The 17,349-nt window shown below is 40.5% G+C and overlaps 1 protein-coding gene across 1 annotated transcript in view; it reads left to right on the forward strand.

Moving 5' to 3' along the window:
* Window positions 1-17,349, forward strand: part of FBN1 (fibrillin 1) — a 225,136-nt gene that overhangs the window by 28,108 nt on the left and 179,679 nt on the right. Inside the window, exons 3-5 of the mRNA XM_008705933.2 lie at window positions 1,279-1,377; window positions 11,060-11,155; window positions 15,147-15,242. Of these exons, the coding sequence (XP_008704155.2) occupies window positions 1,279-1,377; window positions 11,060-11,155; window positions 15,147-15,242 (291 nt within the window). The remainder of the gene's footprint in view (window positions 1-1,278; window positions 1,378-11,059; window positions 11,156-15,146; window positions 15,243-17,349) is intronic.

Below are 17,349 nucleotides of genomic sequence, written 5' to 3' on the forward strand. Positions count from 1 at the left end.
CACATCTCACTTGCCTCTTGCAAAGTTATGCAGGCATTTGAGGAAGGGATCATGCCTATGAGTATGGAAAGTAGTGACCTGCTAATATATATAAATCATTTGCCATTTAAACTTATTCTCTTGGCCACCAGCAGAGCATTTGGTACCAGTATATTAGTCTCTCAGTAGCATGAAAGTGTTAATATTTCTCTAAAGGATGAATAGCTTCTTGATAGTAGACTCAGTGCTATGGCAGTGGATTCCAAACTTCTTCTCTCAGACTGTTGGTATCACTGAGAATGGGACTTAAATGTAGGATCAAAGTTGCTCCATTGATTATACGTTCCCGGTGGGCAGGATCTGATATAGAAAATTAGTCTTGGGGCGCCTGGGTGGCTCAGTCGTTAAGTGTCTACCTTTGGCTCAGGGCGTGATCCCAGAGTCCTGGGATCGAGCCCTGCCTGCATCAGGCTCCCTGCTCCACTGGGAGCCTGCTTCTTCCTCTCCCACTCTCCCTGCTTGTGTTCCCTCTCTTGCTGGCTGTCTCTCTGTCAAATAAATAAATAAAATCTTAAAAAAAAAAAAAAGAAAATTAGTCTTAGCAGGACTCAGGATTTTTATAAAAATTATTAAGCAACAAGGATTTATAATAAAATGGGCTCCCAAGAATCCTGCTGCAATTTTTATATCATTAAATGTTAAAGTTAATATAAACACAAAATGCCTGTAGGCATTTAAATTTATTTAAGTGCAGGACTTTTGTTTGTGCTCTTTTCTCTCTCTCTCTCTCTTTTTTTTTCTTAAAGATTTTATTTATTTATTTGACAGAGAGAGAGGGACAGCCAGTGAGAGAGGGAACACAAGCAGGGGGAGTGGGAGAGGAAGAAGCAGGCTCCTAGCGGAAGAGCCCGATGTGGGGCTCGATCCCAGAACGCTGGGATCACGCCCTGAGCCAAAGGCAGACGCTTAAGGACTACGCCACCCAGGCGCCCCTGTGCTCTTTTCTCTCAATAGGATGTCCTGGGCTTTTGATAGATTGGGTGCTGCGTGGTATAAGCAGAGGGAGGTTGAGAAGCCCTGATAGGCAGAAGGGAATTATTGTCTTTTACATCCAGAGCTTATTTAGGCCAACACATTTGCTTTGTAAATGCATAAACCCGAGACCTAAGGGCACATAAGTCATGATGGCAAAAGTAACGAGGAAGCGGAGAGTCCAGATTTCCTCATTTGAGGGTTGGGTTCCTGTAAAGCACCATGCTCTGAAGCCATGTACTAACAGACCTCTGATTTTATTCACAGCCATTTGTCGGCATTCCTGTGGGGATGGATTTTGTTCTAGGCCAAATATGTGCACTTGCCCATCTGGTCAGATATCTCCTTCCTGTGGCTCCAGATCCAGTGAGTATAACATGTTATTATATATAATATTATTTTATGTGGTTATGCCCTATTTTCTCCTAAATTTGTTTTTGGCTTTTCTCTTGCCTGCAATATATATATATATTTTCTTTCACTAGAACATCTGCCTTCTCTGTTCTGCCCAAAACACTTGGAATGGCTTTCCTCAATCTGGCCTCCCATTTTTCTTCTTCGTTCTTTACAAGGAAATTACCTGTGGGACGTAGTTACTATGAGTAATGTAAAGATTACGACCTCCTTTGTAGGTACTGCCTTATCTATCTTTGTATCTCCAATGTAAACGCCATAAAAGATGCACGGTGGAATGATTGCTTAATGAACATTTTTGGCTCAAGAAAACTAGGCATGTTTCCTTGTGGTACTGAAATATAAGTCTGATTAAACACTTTTTAAAAACCGAAGACCCCTGCCTTTGCAAGAGGAAATGTGAGAAGTCATTATGGCAGTTTTGGAGGTGATTTTTCATGAAGCACAAACGTATTTTCCCTTTCACAGTTTTACCACTTCCTTCTGTGATGCCAAATAAACACCCACAGTTCATTCTCCAGAGCCTTTGCTTGCTTGTTCTATTGGTTTTTTATACTTTTTTGGGGAGGGGGTCATTCTTTAAATGTGGGGTCCTCGGCAATGAATTAGGGGAAATACAGGGGTTGGGAAGAAGGTGAGTCATTATTGGTCTTTAAAAAAGTTGATGTTCACACCTATATAAACAGCCCCTCAACACCTTGACCATTATTAAAACAGAAAACTCAGGTTCCTTTTCCATTTCCCATTTCCAGTGAGAAAATGAGTTCCCCATGTAGTGTGTTCCGTTTCTGACAAGGTTTTCAAAAAACGTATTGCGGAATAAATGCATTCTCTTTCGTCTGTTGCAGGTAGAAACTTCAGTATGTTTGAGGTTCATTACCTGTTAAGGGTCCTAATACTAGCCATGGCTCTCAGGAGCTGATTAACAGGGTAGGCCAAGTAGTCCTCATAGACCCTCTTGGTGTCTGCTCATGTACGTTGGCATTCACGGGTGAACATGGGTAACTGTGCCTTAGAGCTCTGTAAAATATTTCTGACAGGGAGCATGCCAGGTCTTCATGCAAGGTGAGCTGGAAGTGCTGGAGGGCGGGTGGCCCTAGAAGCAACTATTAACTAGTGACAGACAGGGAGTGTTGAATAAGGGCCCCAGCTTCCTTGCCTCTCAGTTTACAGAGCTATGGAGTGTGTTCTGAACTGTCTGTCAGAGTTGCCTAGTGGACTGAGCCCCAGCTGCACACAATGGTAATAGGCTTGATCTTGTATTAATCATCTTGATCATCTTCCTCGTCTCACCTCCTCACTCTCCTACCAGTGTTTCCTGAGGTTACTTCTAAACCAGACTACTTGCATTTCAGTTATTGTCTCAGAATCTGCTTCTGGTGGAACCCAAAAAAACACAGTCTACTACTACTAAATATAGTCAGTTGTGGATTGGGATAGAAACTTCCCCACGGGCTGGGAGTCATTTGCTTATTGCACTGAGAATAGCATTTTCTTATTTGATCTCAGCTTCATTTTGAATGTGCATCTTCCAAGCAACAGCAGGTTCGTTGCACAAGTCAAGGGCACCTGAGCTGGAGGAAGAGAGAAAGGTAGAGAAGTCAACTGGTGGCACTTCCAGGAGCATGTTGGACATCTCCATCTCCATCAGGCTGCTACTGAGAACTGCCTAAGGGATGGGAAGGAGTCTAGATATCAAGTTGGGAACAGACCCCATCGCTCAGATTGGCCCTTGAGCCAACCAACAACAGTGTACTCCTCTGGAGGGGATAAGATATAGCTGGATGGTAAAACTAGGTATCCAGCTGGGAAGGTCTTCAGTGTGATAGAGCTGCTGCTGATTTCTCTGTCAAGTAAAAATCATCAGATGTAAAGATAGGATGTTAACAGGTTGGTTCTAGTAGATTTCAAGCTCGCCTCGAGACGGCAGTATAGTGGTAGGTGCTGTGGGCCAGATTTAGGTTAGAGACTGATGTCCAAGACTTACGGGTGATGCTCTCTGAAGAGGTTTGGGTCCGCCTATGGTACCCGGACATTGGGCCTGAGTAGCTTGTGGATAAGAGTGGTATGAGGAGGACAGTCTGGTTTCATCAGGATCTTTGAGGCACTTGGAGCCTTTAAAATCATTGGCTTGGACTCTACCTGAATCAATATTTGTCTAAACAGCTTGCAAAATTGAAGATGGCAGAATATTTTAAATTCAGGGTAGCTGCGATAATCAGAATTCATTTCTGATCTTTTGAAGTATTGTTCTAGGGAATAGCTGTTCTGTTGTATAGAACTTCCTGGCCACGGTGTGGTTGACAATAAATATGGAGAGATCACTTTGCTAACTTTCCTGCTAGTAGAGGGATAACTCAACACAGCAAAATATTTGCATTTAGTACCCGTGGTTCTACCAAAAGGGGAGAAATTTAGATCATTTCACCAATATTTCCTATGAGAAATTTTATACTTGTTATGTGATAGGGATCAAGGAGGCCTGGGAAAGTTGTAGAGCCTCTGAGGTCTTACTTTTCTCATTTGAAAATGAAAAGAATGAAAGGAGGATTGTTCTTTCAGGTTGTTTTTTACTTTTGAGTGTCCTGGGACTCCGAGAATCGGAAATGATCTCTTAGTGGACTGAAGGGGAGATTGCATTTCCAGAAGGTGCAGACTGCCGGCCAGCAATTCCTTTGGGCACTAGGAAGACAGATCTTCTATTAACCTATTGGAACTCTTGCCACTGGTAATAGGGGCACCAGGGCAAAAGAGATTGGCTAACCAGAGTCAGAAAAATGGGTTTTCTGGACTTTTTTTTTTTTTTTTGAGAAAGAGAGAGAGAGAGAAAGAGCAGGGAGGAGGGACAGAGGGAGAGAGAGAGAGAGAATCTTAAGCCGGCTCCACATTGAGCCCGGCACGGGGCTCAGTCTCACCACCTTGAGGTCATGACCTGAACCAAAATCAAGGGTGGGGTTGGGTGTTTAACCCAGGTGCCCCAGGACTTCTGGACTTTAATTTTAGTTCTATTTGGACTGTTCTCAGCTCCATCCATCTCTGAGACTGATGATGGACCCTTAGTAATCCTAATTCTCCTAATTAGGTTATGGTAGACTGATTCATGAATTTACTCAAACTCTTCTTTAAATATATCCATATATATATATATTATGTGTGTGTCTCTCTCTCTCTATATATAATATATACATATAATATGAAATATATTATTGTCTTCTTTAATAACATATATTATTATAAAAGTTGTTCCCTGAATTTTATATTTGAGTTTGTAAATCAATTTCATACTCATGTTTTATTTTCCATGCCTTTTTAAAGGATTTTAAAAACTAAACTTCTTTTTAAGATAATTATAGATTCATATTCAGCTGTAAGAAATAATACGGAGAGATCCTGGGTACCCTTCATCCAGTTTTCCCATGTTAACATCCTGTGAAACTATAGCACGATATCACCACCAGGATATTGACATTGATACAGTCAAGATACGGAAGAGGTCTGTCACTACAAGGATCCCTCATGTTGCCCTTTTATAGGCATTTTCCTCCTGTCCCTATGCTCCCCTTAATCCTGGCAACCACTAATCTGTTCTCCATTTCTACGATTTTGTCATTTCAAGAATGTTATATAAATGGAATCACATGACAGGGAACATTTTGGGATTGACTTCTTCCACTCATCGTAATTCTCTGGAGAGTCATCCACGTCATCGCATGTATCAACTGTCTGTTCCCTTTTGTTGTTGACTAGTAATACCTGCTGTGGATGTACCACAGTTTGTTTAGCCATTCACCAGTGGAAGGACATCCAGTCTGTCTCCAGTTTTTTTGTTACTAGAGCTGCTCTGAGCATTCGTGTACAGGTTTTGGGGGGTTTTAAAAATATTCTATTTATTTATTTTAGAGAGAGAGAGTGTGTGAGCAGGGAAGGGACAGAGGGAGAGGGAGAGAATCTTAAGCAGATTCCATGCTGAGCGTGGAGCCTGATGTGGGGCTCGATCCCATGACCCTGAGATCATGACCTGAGCTGAAACCAAGAGGTGGATGCTTAACTGACTAAGCCACCCAGATACCCCTCATGTACAGGTTTTTATGTGAACATAAGTTCTTCATTTCTCTGAGATAAAAGCCCAGGAATGGAATTGATGGGTAGTATGGTAGTTGCATGTTTAGTGTTTTAAGAAACTTCCAGACTGTTTTTGGAGTGGCTGTTTCCTTTTATATTCTCACTAGCGGTGCGTGAATGATCTAGTTTCTCTGCATCCTTACCAGGTTTTGGTGTTTTCACTATTTTTAATTTTAACTATTCTGATAGGTATGTAGTTGTTATATCTCATTGTGATTTTTAATTTGCATTTTTGGCCTGATTTATGATGTTGAACCTCTTTGCCTGTGCTTATTTGCCACCTGTGTCTTCTTCAGTGAAATTTCTCTTTATGTCTTTTGCCCAGATTCTAATTTGATCGTTTGCTATTTTGAGAGTTCTTTGTATGTTCTAACTCCTAGTCCTTTGTTAGATATATGAGATGCAAACGTTTTCTCCCACTCTGTAACTTGCTCTTTCATGTTCTTAGTTTTTACAGAGCAAATATTTTAAAATTTGATGAAAATCCCCTTTTTCAATTTTTCCTTTAATGGATCATGCTTTTAGTATCAACTCTAAGAGCTCTTTCNNNNCCCCTAGATCCTGAAGATTTTCTCCAATTAAAAAAAAAAAGTTACATAGTTTTACATTCTACATTTATATCTGTGATTTAACGTTGAGACCCTTTTTTTTTTTAAATGGGGTATGAGGTTGAGTTCTAGATTCTTTCGATACTTATAGATGTCCAGCACCATCTGTTTTTGAAAAGATTATCCTTCACCCATTGAATTACTTTTGCACCTTTGTCAAAAATCATATTTGGATAGGACTATTTCTGGGTCTTCGTTTCATTCTGTTGATCTGTAAATCTATCCCTTCTCCAATACTATAGTCTTGATTACTGCAGCTATATGAAAAGTCTTAAAAATTGAGTAGAGTAATTCTTTTCAATTTATTCTTCTTTTTCAAAATCATTTTAGCTGTTCTAGTTCCTTTGCCTTTCCATATATATTTTATTTCCATATATATTTTAGATTAATCTTGTCTATATCTACAAAAAAAATATTTCTAGGATTTTGATAGGAACTATAGTAAGTAAGCCTGTCAGTTAGTTTGGGGAGTATTAACATCTTCCCTATGTGGAATCCCTTACACTTTGAAATTTTTTTTTTCATTTTCAGTGTACTTCAGTTCAGTGAGATTTGGAAGGAGCTTGTATTCCCAACACAAATCCAAGCTCCGAGGGTAGAAGGCGGCCAGGGGAACAATTCTAGAGCAGTGTGTGAGCAAGTTTGGAACAACCACATGCTGAAAGTGTGAGGACACTCAGGATAGGAAGGTGGTGTTATCGCTAGTCTAGAAGAAGTGACCCTTGGAAAGGTTTTTCAGGGAAGTGTGGAATTTATATGAACAGGGAGGAGAGGAGTGGGTGGAACCTGCTCAGACTTTAGAAATAGTTGAGTCCTTCGCTTTCTAATCTGTTCTCAATGAAAGTGCCTTTATCACTGCTATCATTTAACCTTTCTCTGAACTTTTTCCGGCTATGCTAGGGTTTTGTTTTTGCTTTTGTTTCGGGTAGTTCAGTGAAGTTGCTCTTCTGAGTGGTACATCTTTAGGCACCACAGGACATTTATGCACTTAGGGAAAAATGTCATTGCTGTTACCTCTCTGAATGGAAACTATTTTTGTCCTGCAGTGACTCTCCTTGCCCCTGTGGACCTGTCTCAGGTGTAAAGTCCAGGAGTTAGTCTCGCTCTCTAATTTGTCTCTGTGCTTTTCCTAGCCTAAATTAAAATTGCATGCTTGCCGTATAGATGCTTATTTGCAAATTCTTCTCAATGTTCTTCCTGTCCCTTGTGCTTGCCAAGACAATGGCAGGTCTGTAGAATCATTTCCAACCTCATGCATCCCAAAGAAGATGGTTCCTTAGCCCTGCATCTCTTTCATTCCCGTAGCATGCTCAGATTGTTCTCTTCTGGTGCATCATTTTAGGAACTAATTTGTACTGGGCTAAAGGGGGTTTCTTCTTCTCGTCCTGGCGCCTGGCAAATGAAAGATATTCGGTATTTATCGAATGACCAAAATGATTGACTGAATCTGGAAAAAAAACATTTACTTAGAATCCTATATAAATACAGGTAAATGGCAACATTTTCTGCTGGTTCTAGAATGTTGAGCCTTACTTGAAACCCTTTGAGCCTGTTTGCTCGTTTTCAAGGGGAAGTCCTCATCAGGTCTTAGGACTCTCAGAATTACCTGCATGTAGCAGCTTGGGCGCTGACACTTGAACTCCCCTAGTATTGTCAGTTTCTGGTAAAATCTTAACACAGATTGAGTTTAGGAATATATTCTGACTTGAAGTATTTAGAGCATGTAACAAACTTACAGAATCCTTATGGGTTTAAGTGGAGCTTTGGCTTTTTCTAGAGATATAGAACTTGGTCTTGTAATCATCGGACATCTGGGATGCTTGTTCAAATCAGTGTAAATTTACAATATGCACTAATGGCAGGACTCAAAAAAATAAAGCCAATTTATGTACGTATACTCTCTTGTTCTTGCTGTAGTGAAGCTGTATATCTAGTTCCTTTATTTCCGCACAGAAATCCTGAGTGATTATTCTAAAGAAGTATGTTTCTCCCCTGAGCATCGAAGACTCACAAAGAATGTGAAATTTCTTTGGCAAACGTATTTGTGGCAAAACAGATGGTTAAGATCCAATTATCTGTTGTTAAGGGTGATCCCCCATCCCAAAGATTCATAGTCATTGGTTTATTGGAACCACTGGACTAACTATGCTTTACTGTTTCACAAGTCTGACCAAGGTTTTTATTTTTTTAAAGGAGACCTAATATTTCATGGAAATATTTTAGACCTGGAAAAGGTTTACCTGAAAGGGTAGAAAAAATATAAGCATATCAGATAAATTTTTATCATATTGCACTTAAATGTAAACTTATCATTTTCCTGAAAGAATTCATTCTATTTTTCAATTTGAACAAATAATGTAAAGTCACTATTTGAAATACTGTTAGCTTTTTATCTCAAAGTAGCTAAATGGCTTTGTTGCTCATGTGGGAATGGAAATTAGCTCTTGGCATGAACCGCTTTAATTGAAATCAGTTTGTGGGTTGAGTTCCTATGCTGCTTGACACATGACATCATTTCCTGTGCTTTTCCCAATCCTCTCTGTTTTTCTAAGATAGGACGAAGCTAAGTTTAACTTCACATTTTAAAGCAACTATACACCTTTTCCTGACCTACTTAGAATATTATCCAAATTTTCACCAAATCGTTCCTTTTGTATATTTGTAGATAGTTTTTTAATTCGAAACATTTTGGCTGAGACATTTTAATAGAATCAGAGGAGCCTAAAATAACTGTTCTAATCAGTTTCCTGGGTTGCTTGACTTCTATAACAATGCTCCAACAAGGGATTTATTTCTGCTTTTATAGATGGGGAAATGAAGATAAAATATTTTTAATAGCAACATACTTAGGGCTGTATAATAGCTTAGGGTATAATGGGCAATTTCTTAGTCTTAGTTTTTGAGGATAGCTTTTGATGTCATTATCTGGTGGTGTGAGTTAAGTAAATGGAAATTACCTTAGTAAAGTTTTAAACCACACCTGCAAGTAGGCAAGGTACCACTCTAGGCACTTAGGGGGTGTAATTAATAAGCATGATGCTTTCCACTCAAATGAAGCTTTTAGACAAATGGGTTGGGGATAGGAGAAATAACTTAAAAAAAATAGGTTAGGTTATATAATATACATTTCAAAAGAGAATAAAGTACTCTGGAGTCAGAGAAAAGAGGGCTCATATCTAGTGGAAGAAGGAAGAGAGAAGAGAAATCAGAAAAGATTAAAGAAAAGAAAATACATTTGCGGTGGGTCTTAGAGATAGGTAGGGTTTCAGTATTTGGTAACAGCTGTGTGCGACGTATGTTGGGGATTAAGGGTAAGGGGAAAAGATCAGGTTAAAGAGGAGATTCCACCAAGAGACTAGAACAATGTCTTTGGCATTTTGCATGGCACACAGTAGACACTCAGGAATATTTGTTGAGTGAATACTCAGGAATATTTGTTGAGTGAATGAATGAATGAATGAATGATAAGTTGATTGGGGACTGAGCCACAGGGCATACTAGAAGTATGCAGAGGAGCCCTGAAAGGCCCGTGGACATGCTGAGAAAGGGAGCAAGTTCTTAGCATACTAGAGATAGGGAGCCTATCTCTAGACATGTTCTTGAGAAAGTGTGTCACTTTCAGCTTGACTCAATTAACGCTTTGGTCCTCCATGAGGGCATAGAAAGTATTCAGTTCTGACATCTCTTCCCCATTGTCATGCTGAGATTTGTGTAGCTCCTTATGAAAATGGCCCTTTCTCCTGAGGTCCACAGCCACTCAAGAGAATCCTAACCAGGGCTACCAAAGAAGATGGCTGCTGCGAGGCGTCTTCTCTCTACTCATAGCAGATTTGGCCCCTATGCTCCAGGAAGACTGAGCCTAAGAGCAAGGCTGAGCAGCTGATTGCTGTTCTTACACAGAAGGAGGGGCTGTCTTCTCCCTATGTAAAATTGTGGAGCCTTTTTCTATAGGAAATTTCTCCCACAGCTTGGAGGACAGGTTGAAGTAAGCCAACTTCCAGTGCCCAATCCTGGTCTCCCTGTGCAGGGATGCGTCAACAAGGATTAATGACAAATTCAGTCAAGCCTCTTGTCTCCTCCAAGTAGGGTAGTTATTGTTTCCAGAGGACGAAGGGACGGCCTGGGATTCTGAACACTTTGTTTTAGCATCCTAAATTATTCAACTAAAGACAGCCTACATACTAGAGAAAGGAGCCCCCTCACATGCGTCTATTACTCCAGTTTCTTCTAGTGTCTCGTCTCACGTCCAAGGCTGCCCCCCATGGTCCTTTTGCCCCGACCTCCAAAGTCACACTTCGGTAGGTGACAATGTGACACAAAGTAGATTTCAAACACTGTGGGTCTTATTTAGTTTAAGGTTAAAGTTTAAGCAAGCAGCTCTTTCTGAGCCAAAGCTGGCCTCCTCCATTATCAGGCAGCCTTGTTATTAAATGCTCTTGTAGGTATTTTTCTTCTTTTTGCTGCCTCCAGAATTTCTTTTAACAAAATTCCTTGGAATTTCTCACTCAGACCATTTTCCTGGCCACCTACAGTGGGACTCTAAATCTTGTAACAGGAAAACTATTGCCGTTGTAATCTTGTCTCATGTGGTTGCTCAAGACATTATTTTCTTGTTGGTATAAATTAGAGAAATGACATTGAGTGGGAAGTCCTGCTAAATTAGGCAAGTCATTTAGCACCATTAAAGTAAATATCAAAGAAACAATTGCATTGTAATCGATTTTATACTCACAAAAAGTAGCACGTTCAGTGTTGTCAATCAGGTTATTTCTGCACAAGTATGTGTATCTTGAGAACCCATTTTATTTTCTCTCCAGATTACTACAAGTCAATTTCTGTGAAGTGTTGCAATCTACCTACTTAAACTGTAAAAGTAAATCATTCTTTTTTTTTTTCTTTTCAAGTCCAACACTGTAACATCCGCTGTATGAACGGAGGTAGCTGTAGTGATGATCACTGTTTGTGCCAGAAAGGATACATAGGGACCCACTGTGGACAACGTAAGTAAACCGTACTTACAAGTATCCTACATGCTCAACTATGTAGACAAATGTCTAGACAGATACGTAGACAAAAAGAATACAGGGATCAGTGCTGATGGATTAATCCTCTTTGGTTGTCTGGGATGTGGCATTTTTACAGATGTCCGGTGAGTCTTACGGATGGTCAGATCACTCACCTAATGCACTTTACACCAAATTTCTTTCTTTCTTTCTTTCCTTCCTTCTTTCTTTCTTTCTTTCTTTTTCTTTCTTTCTTTCTTTCTTTCTTTCTTTCTTTCTTTCTTTCTTTCTTTCTTTCTTCNTATGTCCGGTGAGTCTTACGGATGGCCAGATCACTCACCTAATGCACTTCTCACTCACTTTCTTTCTTTCTTTCTTTCTTTCTTTCTTTCTTTCTTTCTTTCTTTCTTTCTTTCTTTTAAAGATTTCATTTATTTATTTGACAGAGAGAATGCACACAAGCAGGGGGAGCCACAGGTAGGGGGAGAGGGAGAAGCAGGCTCCCCGCCAAGCAGGGAGCCCGATGTGGGGCTCAAGCCCAGGACCCTGGGATCATGACCTGAGCTGAAGGCAGATGCTTAACCAACTGAGCCACCCAGGCGCCCCTGCACCAAATTTCTGATTGAAACCTTGGGAGTGCTGGTTTGACTTCTTTTTTTCTCATTTATCTTCAGCAGCCCTGCTTACCTCATCCCCTTACCGTATGATCAGAACCCAAGGTGCAGAATTCTTGTTTTTTCCAGATGTATATCTTCCATTTGACTGCTGAATATGTCCGCCTGGCTTTTTAAGAAGCATCTCAAAGTATTTCAAAACTCAGCCTCATCTTTCTCCCCAAACATGTCCTTTTTCTCGATTAATGGTATCTGCATCTCTCTAGTTTCCCAACCTAGATTCTGCTACCGTAATACTTACCACATGGTGTTTAGTTTGCCAGTTCATTCATGAACCCTGTTTATTGTGTGTCTACTCTCAGTCAGTCCCTGCAGAAGAAAATTCCTTTAAGAAAGCTTACTTTTTATTACACTATGATGAATATATACACCCCACAGAAAACTTGGAAAAGTTCAAAAAGACAAAACAATAAAATTCTCCATGATCTTGTCATTCTAGATATTACCCTCTCATCTTTTAATGCATATTTGGTACATGAGATCTTATTGTATGCATAATGTCTCATACTCCTTCTTAATATTTTATTAGAAGTATGTTCCACGTTATTAAACATTTTAAATGTCTTAATGGTTGCAGAATACTCCATTACGTAGATGGTTTATTATTTATTTAATGCATCTTTAACGATGAGCATTTATTTGTATTGTTTCCTGTCTTTGCCATTGTATATATATTTGCTATGATGAATAATGTTATTAAAAATAAACCAAAACTTATATAATGCCTCCGTGACTGTCAATGCACTGAAGTGTGGTAAGAATAACGACGGAGTTTTGGGTAGCCCACAACAGCAGCGTGAAGAGAGGAGACACAGGACAGCTGCCCAGTGTGGGAGACCCTTAAGCTGAGTCTTGAAGGATGGAGTGGAGTTCACTTGTCAGATGATGGGAGATGGGCCTGTCATACAGCTGCCACAGCTTGGACCAAAGCACGAGATCAGGGCGTAGGATGAGATGTCCGACATAGCACGTGTTTTGGTGCTGCTGAGGGAGGTGATGGGAAGGGAGATATGGTCAGAATAAAAGTCGTGGGCCAGGGTTTGAGTGCCTTGATGCATACCATGTTTGCATCCACAACAGAGCCAAGGGAGAGGAGTGAGAAGACAACAACCAAGAACACTCCTCAGTTGAATTATTGACTGGACATTTACCATGTGCTAGGCACATTTTCAACTCTGCACATGCATTAACTCATTGAATAAAACTGTAGCCTCCTGAGTTAGAGGCTTTTTTACCTCTAACAGATGAGGAGGATGGGGCACAGGGACATCAGTAACTTGTCTAAAGTTATATGGGGAGGGATTGGCAGAGTTAGGATTTGCACCCAAGCAGTCGGACTTTATGGCCCATGCATTTAATGCTATGAAATGCTGGCCTCAGACACTTCACTTACAATGGTTTACAGTGAGAAAGATTGTGGTGGCCACAGTGTAGAGGTGTAACTGCAGGAGAAAGAAACAGGAAGCAGGAAGACTGGTACCAAGGCTGTGGCTATAGAGCTGGTGGGAGGGAGTGGAGTCAAAGGCATTTTTGGAAAGGGAATCAGGAGGAGCTGCTGGGAATCGTCCCTTTCCCTTTGGTGCTCCTTCAGGGAGTTTAGCCCCAGATCTACCACACAACAGTCATTTAGTTAACACTTGCAGAGTTAGAAAAACTTTCCTAGACCTCACTTTCCTAATCTATACAATGGGATGGTTGGCTTAGGCCATCTCAAAATTTCTTTTCTGCTTAAAATCTTTTCCTTCTTCCTGACTGTAAATTAAGAGGCAAATCAGAACAATTAATATACATAAGCCTCTCTAATTTTATGATGAGAAATGGGCTCTTGCCATAGTTTTGGCTATAAGGGGTCGTGTCAGTTCAAGTCTTCTGATCCCAAGTGAATGCCAAGGCAGAATTGGATATTCAAGAGATTTATTGTGGAAAAAACCTGTAAAAAATAAAGGGAGGAGAAAGCAGGCATAGGAGGGGAGGGCCTTCAGACCACTCAGACCATTCAGAGATGCAGGTCTCACCCTTGTGCAAGGAGAGGGGGACTGTAGATTGTGTAGAAGCTGCCTCAGACTAGAATGCAGCTCTAAGAAAGCCTTGCGCAGGCTGATGGGGAGCCCAGAGCAGAGCTTTCCCATCAGGAGAGTTCCATGATGGGCAGAAATGGCCAGTCTCTGGTACCCCACGAAGCTTAGTCATTGGGTGGCAGCAGCCAGGAGATCTGTGTCCACGGTCTGATCGTGAAGCAGATCTGAAGATGCGGCGGCTGGGGGCTGTCGGCCAGTGAAGTTCCTTACCATAGGTTTTCTGGGAGGGAGATCCGAGTGGCTGAACTCCACGACTGCCACAAGGATACAGATAAGGTGTGCAGGAAATAGGGAGGAATTAACTCAAAAGAAGGTATTAGGGAAGCCTCATGGAGGAATGAGATGGGAGCTGGGCGTTGAAGAGTGAGTGATACTGGCAAATTTGGCTCAGAAGAGCCCACCACCTGTGGATAAAGATGCCTAGAAAGAGGCCATGCATGAAAGAATTGCAGGAAATTGTACAGAGAAGAGTTGTTCAGGACATGAGCTCTCAGTTCTTACTTTAATGCCTTTTCTGGCAAGTAGAATGACCCTCCTTCAAGCATCACTGGCCTTATCTCACCAATAGATTCTGTTATAACAGTCAGCTGGGTCTTCATTACGGTCCATAAATATGGTCAGAATTAACGTGTTATTGTTTGCAGTTAACTGTGTGATTTAACATGCCGTATTTCTGTAACGTTGACAGAGGCCAATGTTTTCCCTCATGGGAGCCCTCAAATCGTAAGCAAAAGAGTCAGCTTTGCTAAAATGCGGTTCTCATCCAGTGACATCTCTTATAAACCACCATTTTAGACACAGAACTGAAATCATTGCTCAGATACTTCCCAGAAGGAAACTAGCAGCATTGACACGGGTGTAGACTCACTTATTCCAGGCAATTTAACCTGAGTTGACTGAGGAACACAGGCAGAGCTGGACCTGGAGCGTAACTGTTTTTTGGGGTTTTTTGGTTTTTTTTTTTATGTCATATTAGTCACCATACAGTACAACCTTAGTTTTTGAGGTAGTGTTCCATGATTCATTGTTTGCGTATAACACCCAGTGCTCCATGCAATATGTGCCCTCCTTAATACCCATCACCAGGCTAGTGCATCCCCCCACCCCCTCCCCTCTAAACCCCTCAGTTTGTTAAAAACGAATAGCAGGATGATTGTTTAGACTTTTTATTGTTGTCCCCTCAGGGGATGGTGAGTGTAAGTAAAGCCTCTCAGCTTCTGTCTCCTTCCCTTCCAGCTGTCTGTGAGAGTGGCTGTCTCAATGGAGGCAGGTGTGTGGCCCCGAATCGATGTGCCTGCACTTACGGCTTTACTGGACCCCAGTGTGAAAGAGGTAATTTTTGTTTAATGAATAGTATAAATATGTTCTGGTGGCTAAAGCTATTCCTGATTTAAGCCAGCCTTGGGTTTATACCGCTCCTTCATGAATTTTGCTGAGCTTTCAGGGGGTTACTGATTTGTCACTTGGAAGTTTCCTGTGATGACAAGACAGTGGCCCTAAGCCTAGGCATGTTATTCAATAATTCTTGCCAGTGGACTGCAGGACTCACTAGTGAGCCTATGCATAAAAAGAGGCATTAAGATAAAAAGAGAATTTTCCACAAGGGTAAGGATTGAGTTCATTATTGTCCTAGTAAATTAGAGAAGTGGCTCCAGACGAAACATCTGTATGGAAAGGAAAAAAATTTAGGGTGAAGTAAAATACTCTCAAAGATCTGTGAGAACCTAGTGGGGGGCCGTGTGGCATACAAGCGTAGCTTCCAGAATGCACTAGAAACGTCGATTGCGGAGGAACTGGGCTTTCACTTATGTGGTTTCTCCAATACTCAGTGCAGCCCTCTGACGTGTGTATACTCCTCACTTTTCCATACAGAAAGACCAAGGCGCGGGGAGGGCAAGGGATCTGCCTAAGTTCACACGCCTAATAATGTGCTTTAATCGGAATGTGGGTTTTCTGTGTTTAAGTCTGATGCTCACTGCTGCTCCTAATTAAAAGAGATGTCCTACCTGATTTGCCTACTTGTAAATGCAAATACAATACTGAGATATATTTAGATGTGTAATATTGTTGAGTTTTTCCTCCAACCCCCTGAACTTTGCTTTATCGATTGTCCTGTCTCTACATTCATACCCCTTTCTCATCATTCCTAGTTTTATGGTGAAGGTTTGGGAGTTTTATTTCATACAAAACTGTACAAATAGTCATGAAAACACTCATTAAAAATACTCATGGATCTTTTAAACTACAATCATCATTTTTTATCCAAAGTCGTATAAAGATTTTTTTGTATTCTGAGATGGAAAGCTAAGATTCAAGTAGCAGATGTTGAATATATGTTATGTTAAAAACAAAGAGCTGAGATTGGTATGGGAGAAATTATTTTCTGCTTCTATTTTTACAAGTTCATTTAAATTCAGTTATTTGCTGATAAAGCAATAATACCTATTTTAGTAGGTAGTAACTAGGTCAGTAGTAATTGTAACAAGGGTTACAAGGGTGACCTAGAGTTCCTAGGTCAATTACTATTATTACTGGATAGATTATATTGTATCTTAGTTCAGTACACTACAAGGTTTTGATTAGGAATGCCTCATGGGCTCTTGGCATCATTCTGGAGTCCCCCTTTAAAACTGTTTCTCTTTATAACCTGAAGTATTTTTATTGATTTGGAGATAATATATCTCTAATGGTATTCAGAATAATAAAGGTACCTCTTTTGATTAGGTAGTATCATTCTGTGGCCTTATTATTTCTCAGTGAAGATGATGTGGGATTTGAATTGCTGAGATCAAAATTGCTAGTGTGTAACTTGGACAGTGGTGTGTGAAAATAGTTCCTCAGATGATAATCCTGGGTTTAATTTATTTTAGAAAAATCACGAATAGGAGGAAGTTACAGGGCATTTTACCTCTAAGAGAGTGGTTAATGATTTACTGTAAAGAATATTGATGCCCATAGTTTCACACAGTCTAAAATAAAGGGGGGGCAGGATGTTTAAGCATTCCACATTTATTTCTTCAAAGACTTCACCTTTGACCAAGATTAAGAAATGAAGTGAATGCATTGAGTTACTGTACTTCTCATCAAGACTGGCATATTTTTCAAGGATTTCTCTACATTTGGAGTGTCTTTAACTGCTCCCTTTCAGATAATGCTGTCCTGAAATTTGCACTAAGGTATAAATGTATTTTGGTCCCATAGACCTTCACGGTGGTGAATATCTAAATAAAATTAATCTCCAAATGGCAGATTTTCAGGCAAGTGCAGTAGTGGAGGTTGGGGAGGAAGCAGGCTCTCTTTCATTGTTACCCTTTGCTCGTTCTACCCATGAATACCGGCCCAGACCTTCAGTGGGAGAAGGGAAGTACAGGTGCAATTTCCCTCACCACATGGGAGAGGGGAGTCTTTTTGATTCCAGAATTGTATTTCTACTTATAGA

This window comes from Ursus maritimus, unplaced genomic scaffold (assembly GCF_017311325.1).
Source record: "Ursus maritimus isolate PB19 unplaced genomic scaffold, ASM1731132v1 scaffold_35, whole genome shotgun sequence".
Lineage (NCBI taxonomy): Eukaryota > Metazoa > Chordata > Mammalia > Carnivora > Ursidae > Ursus > Ursus maritimus.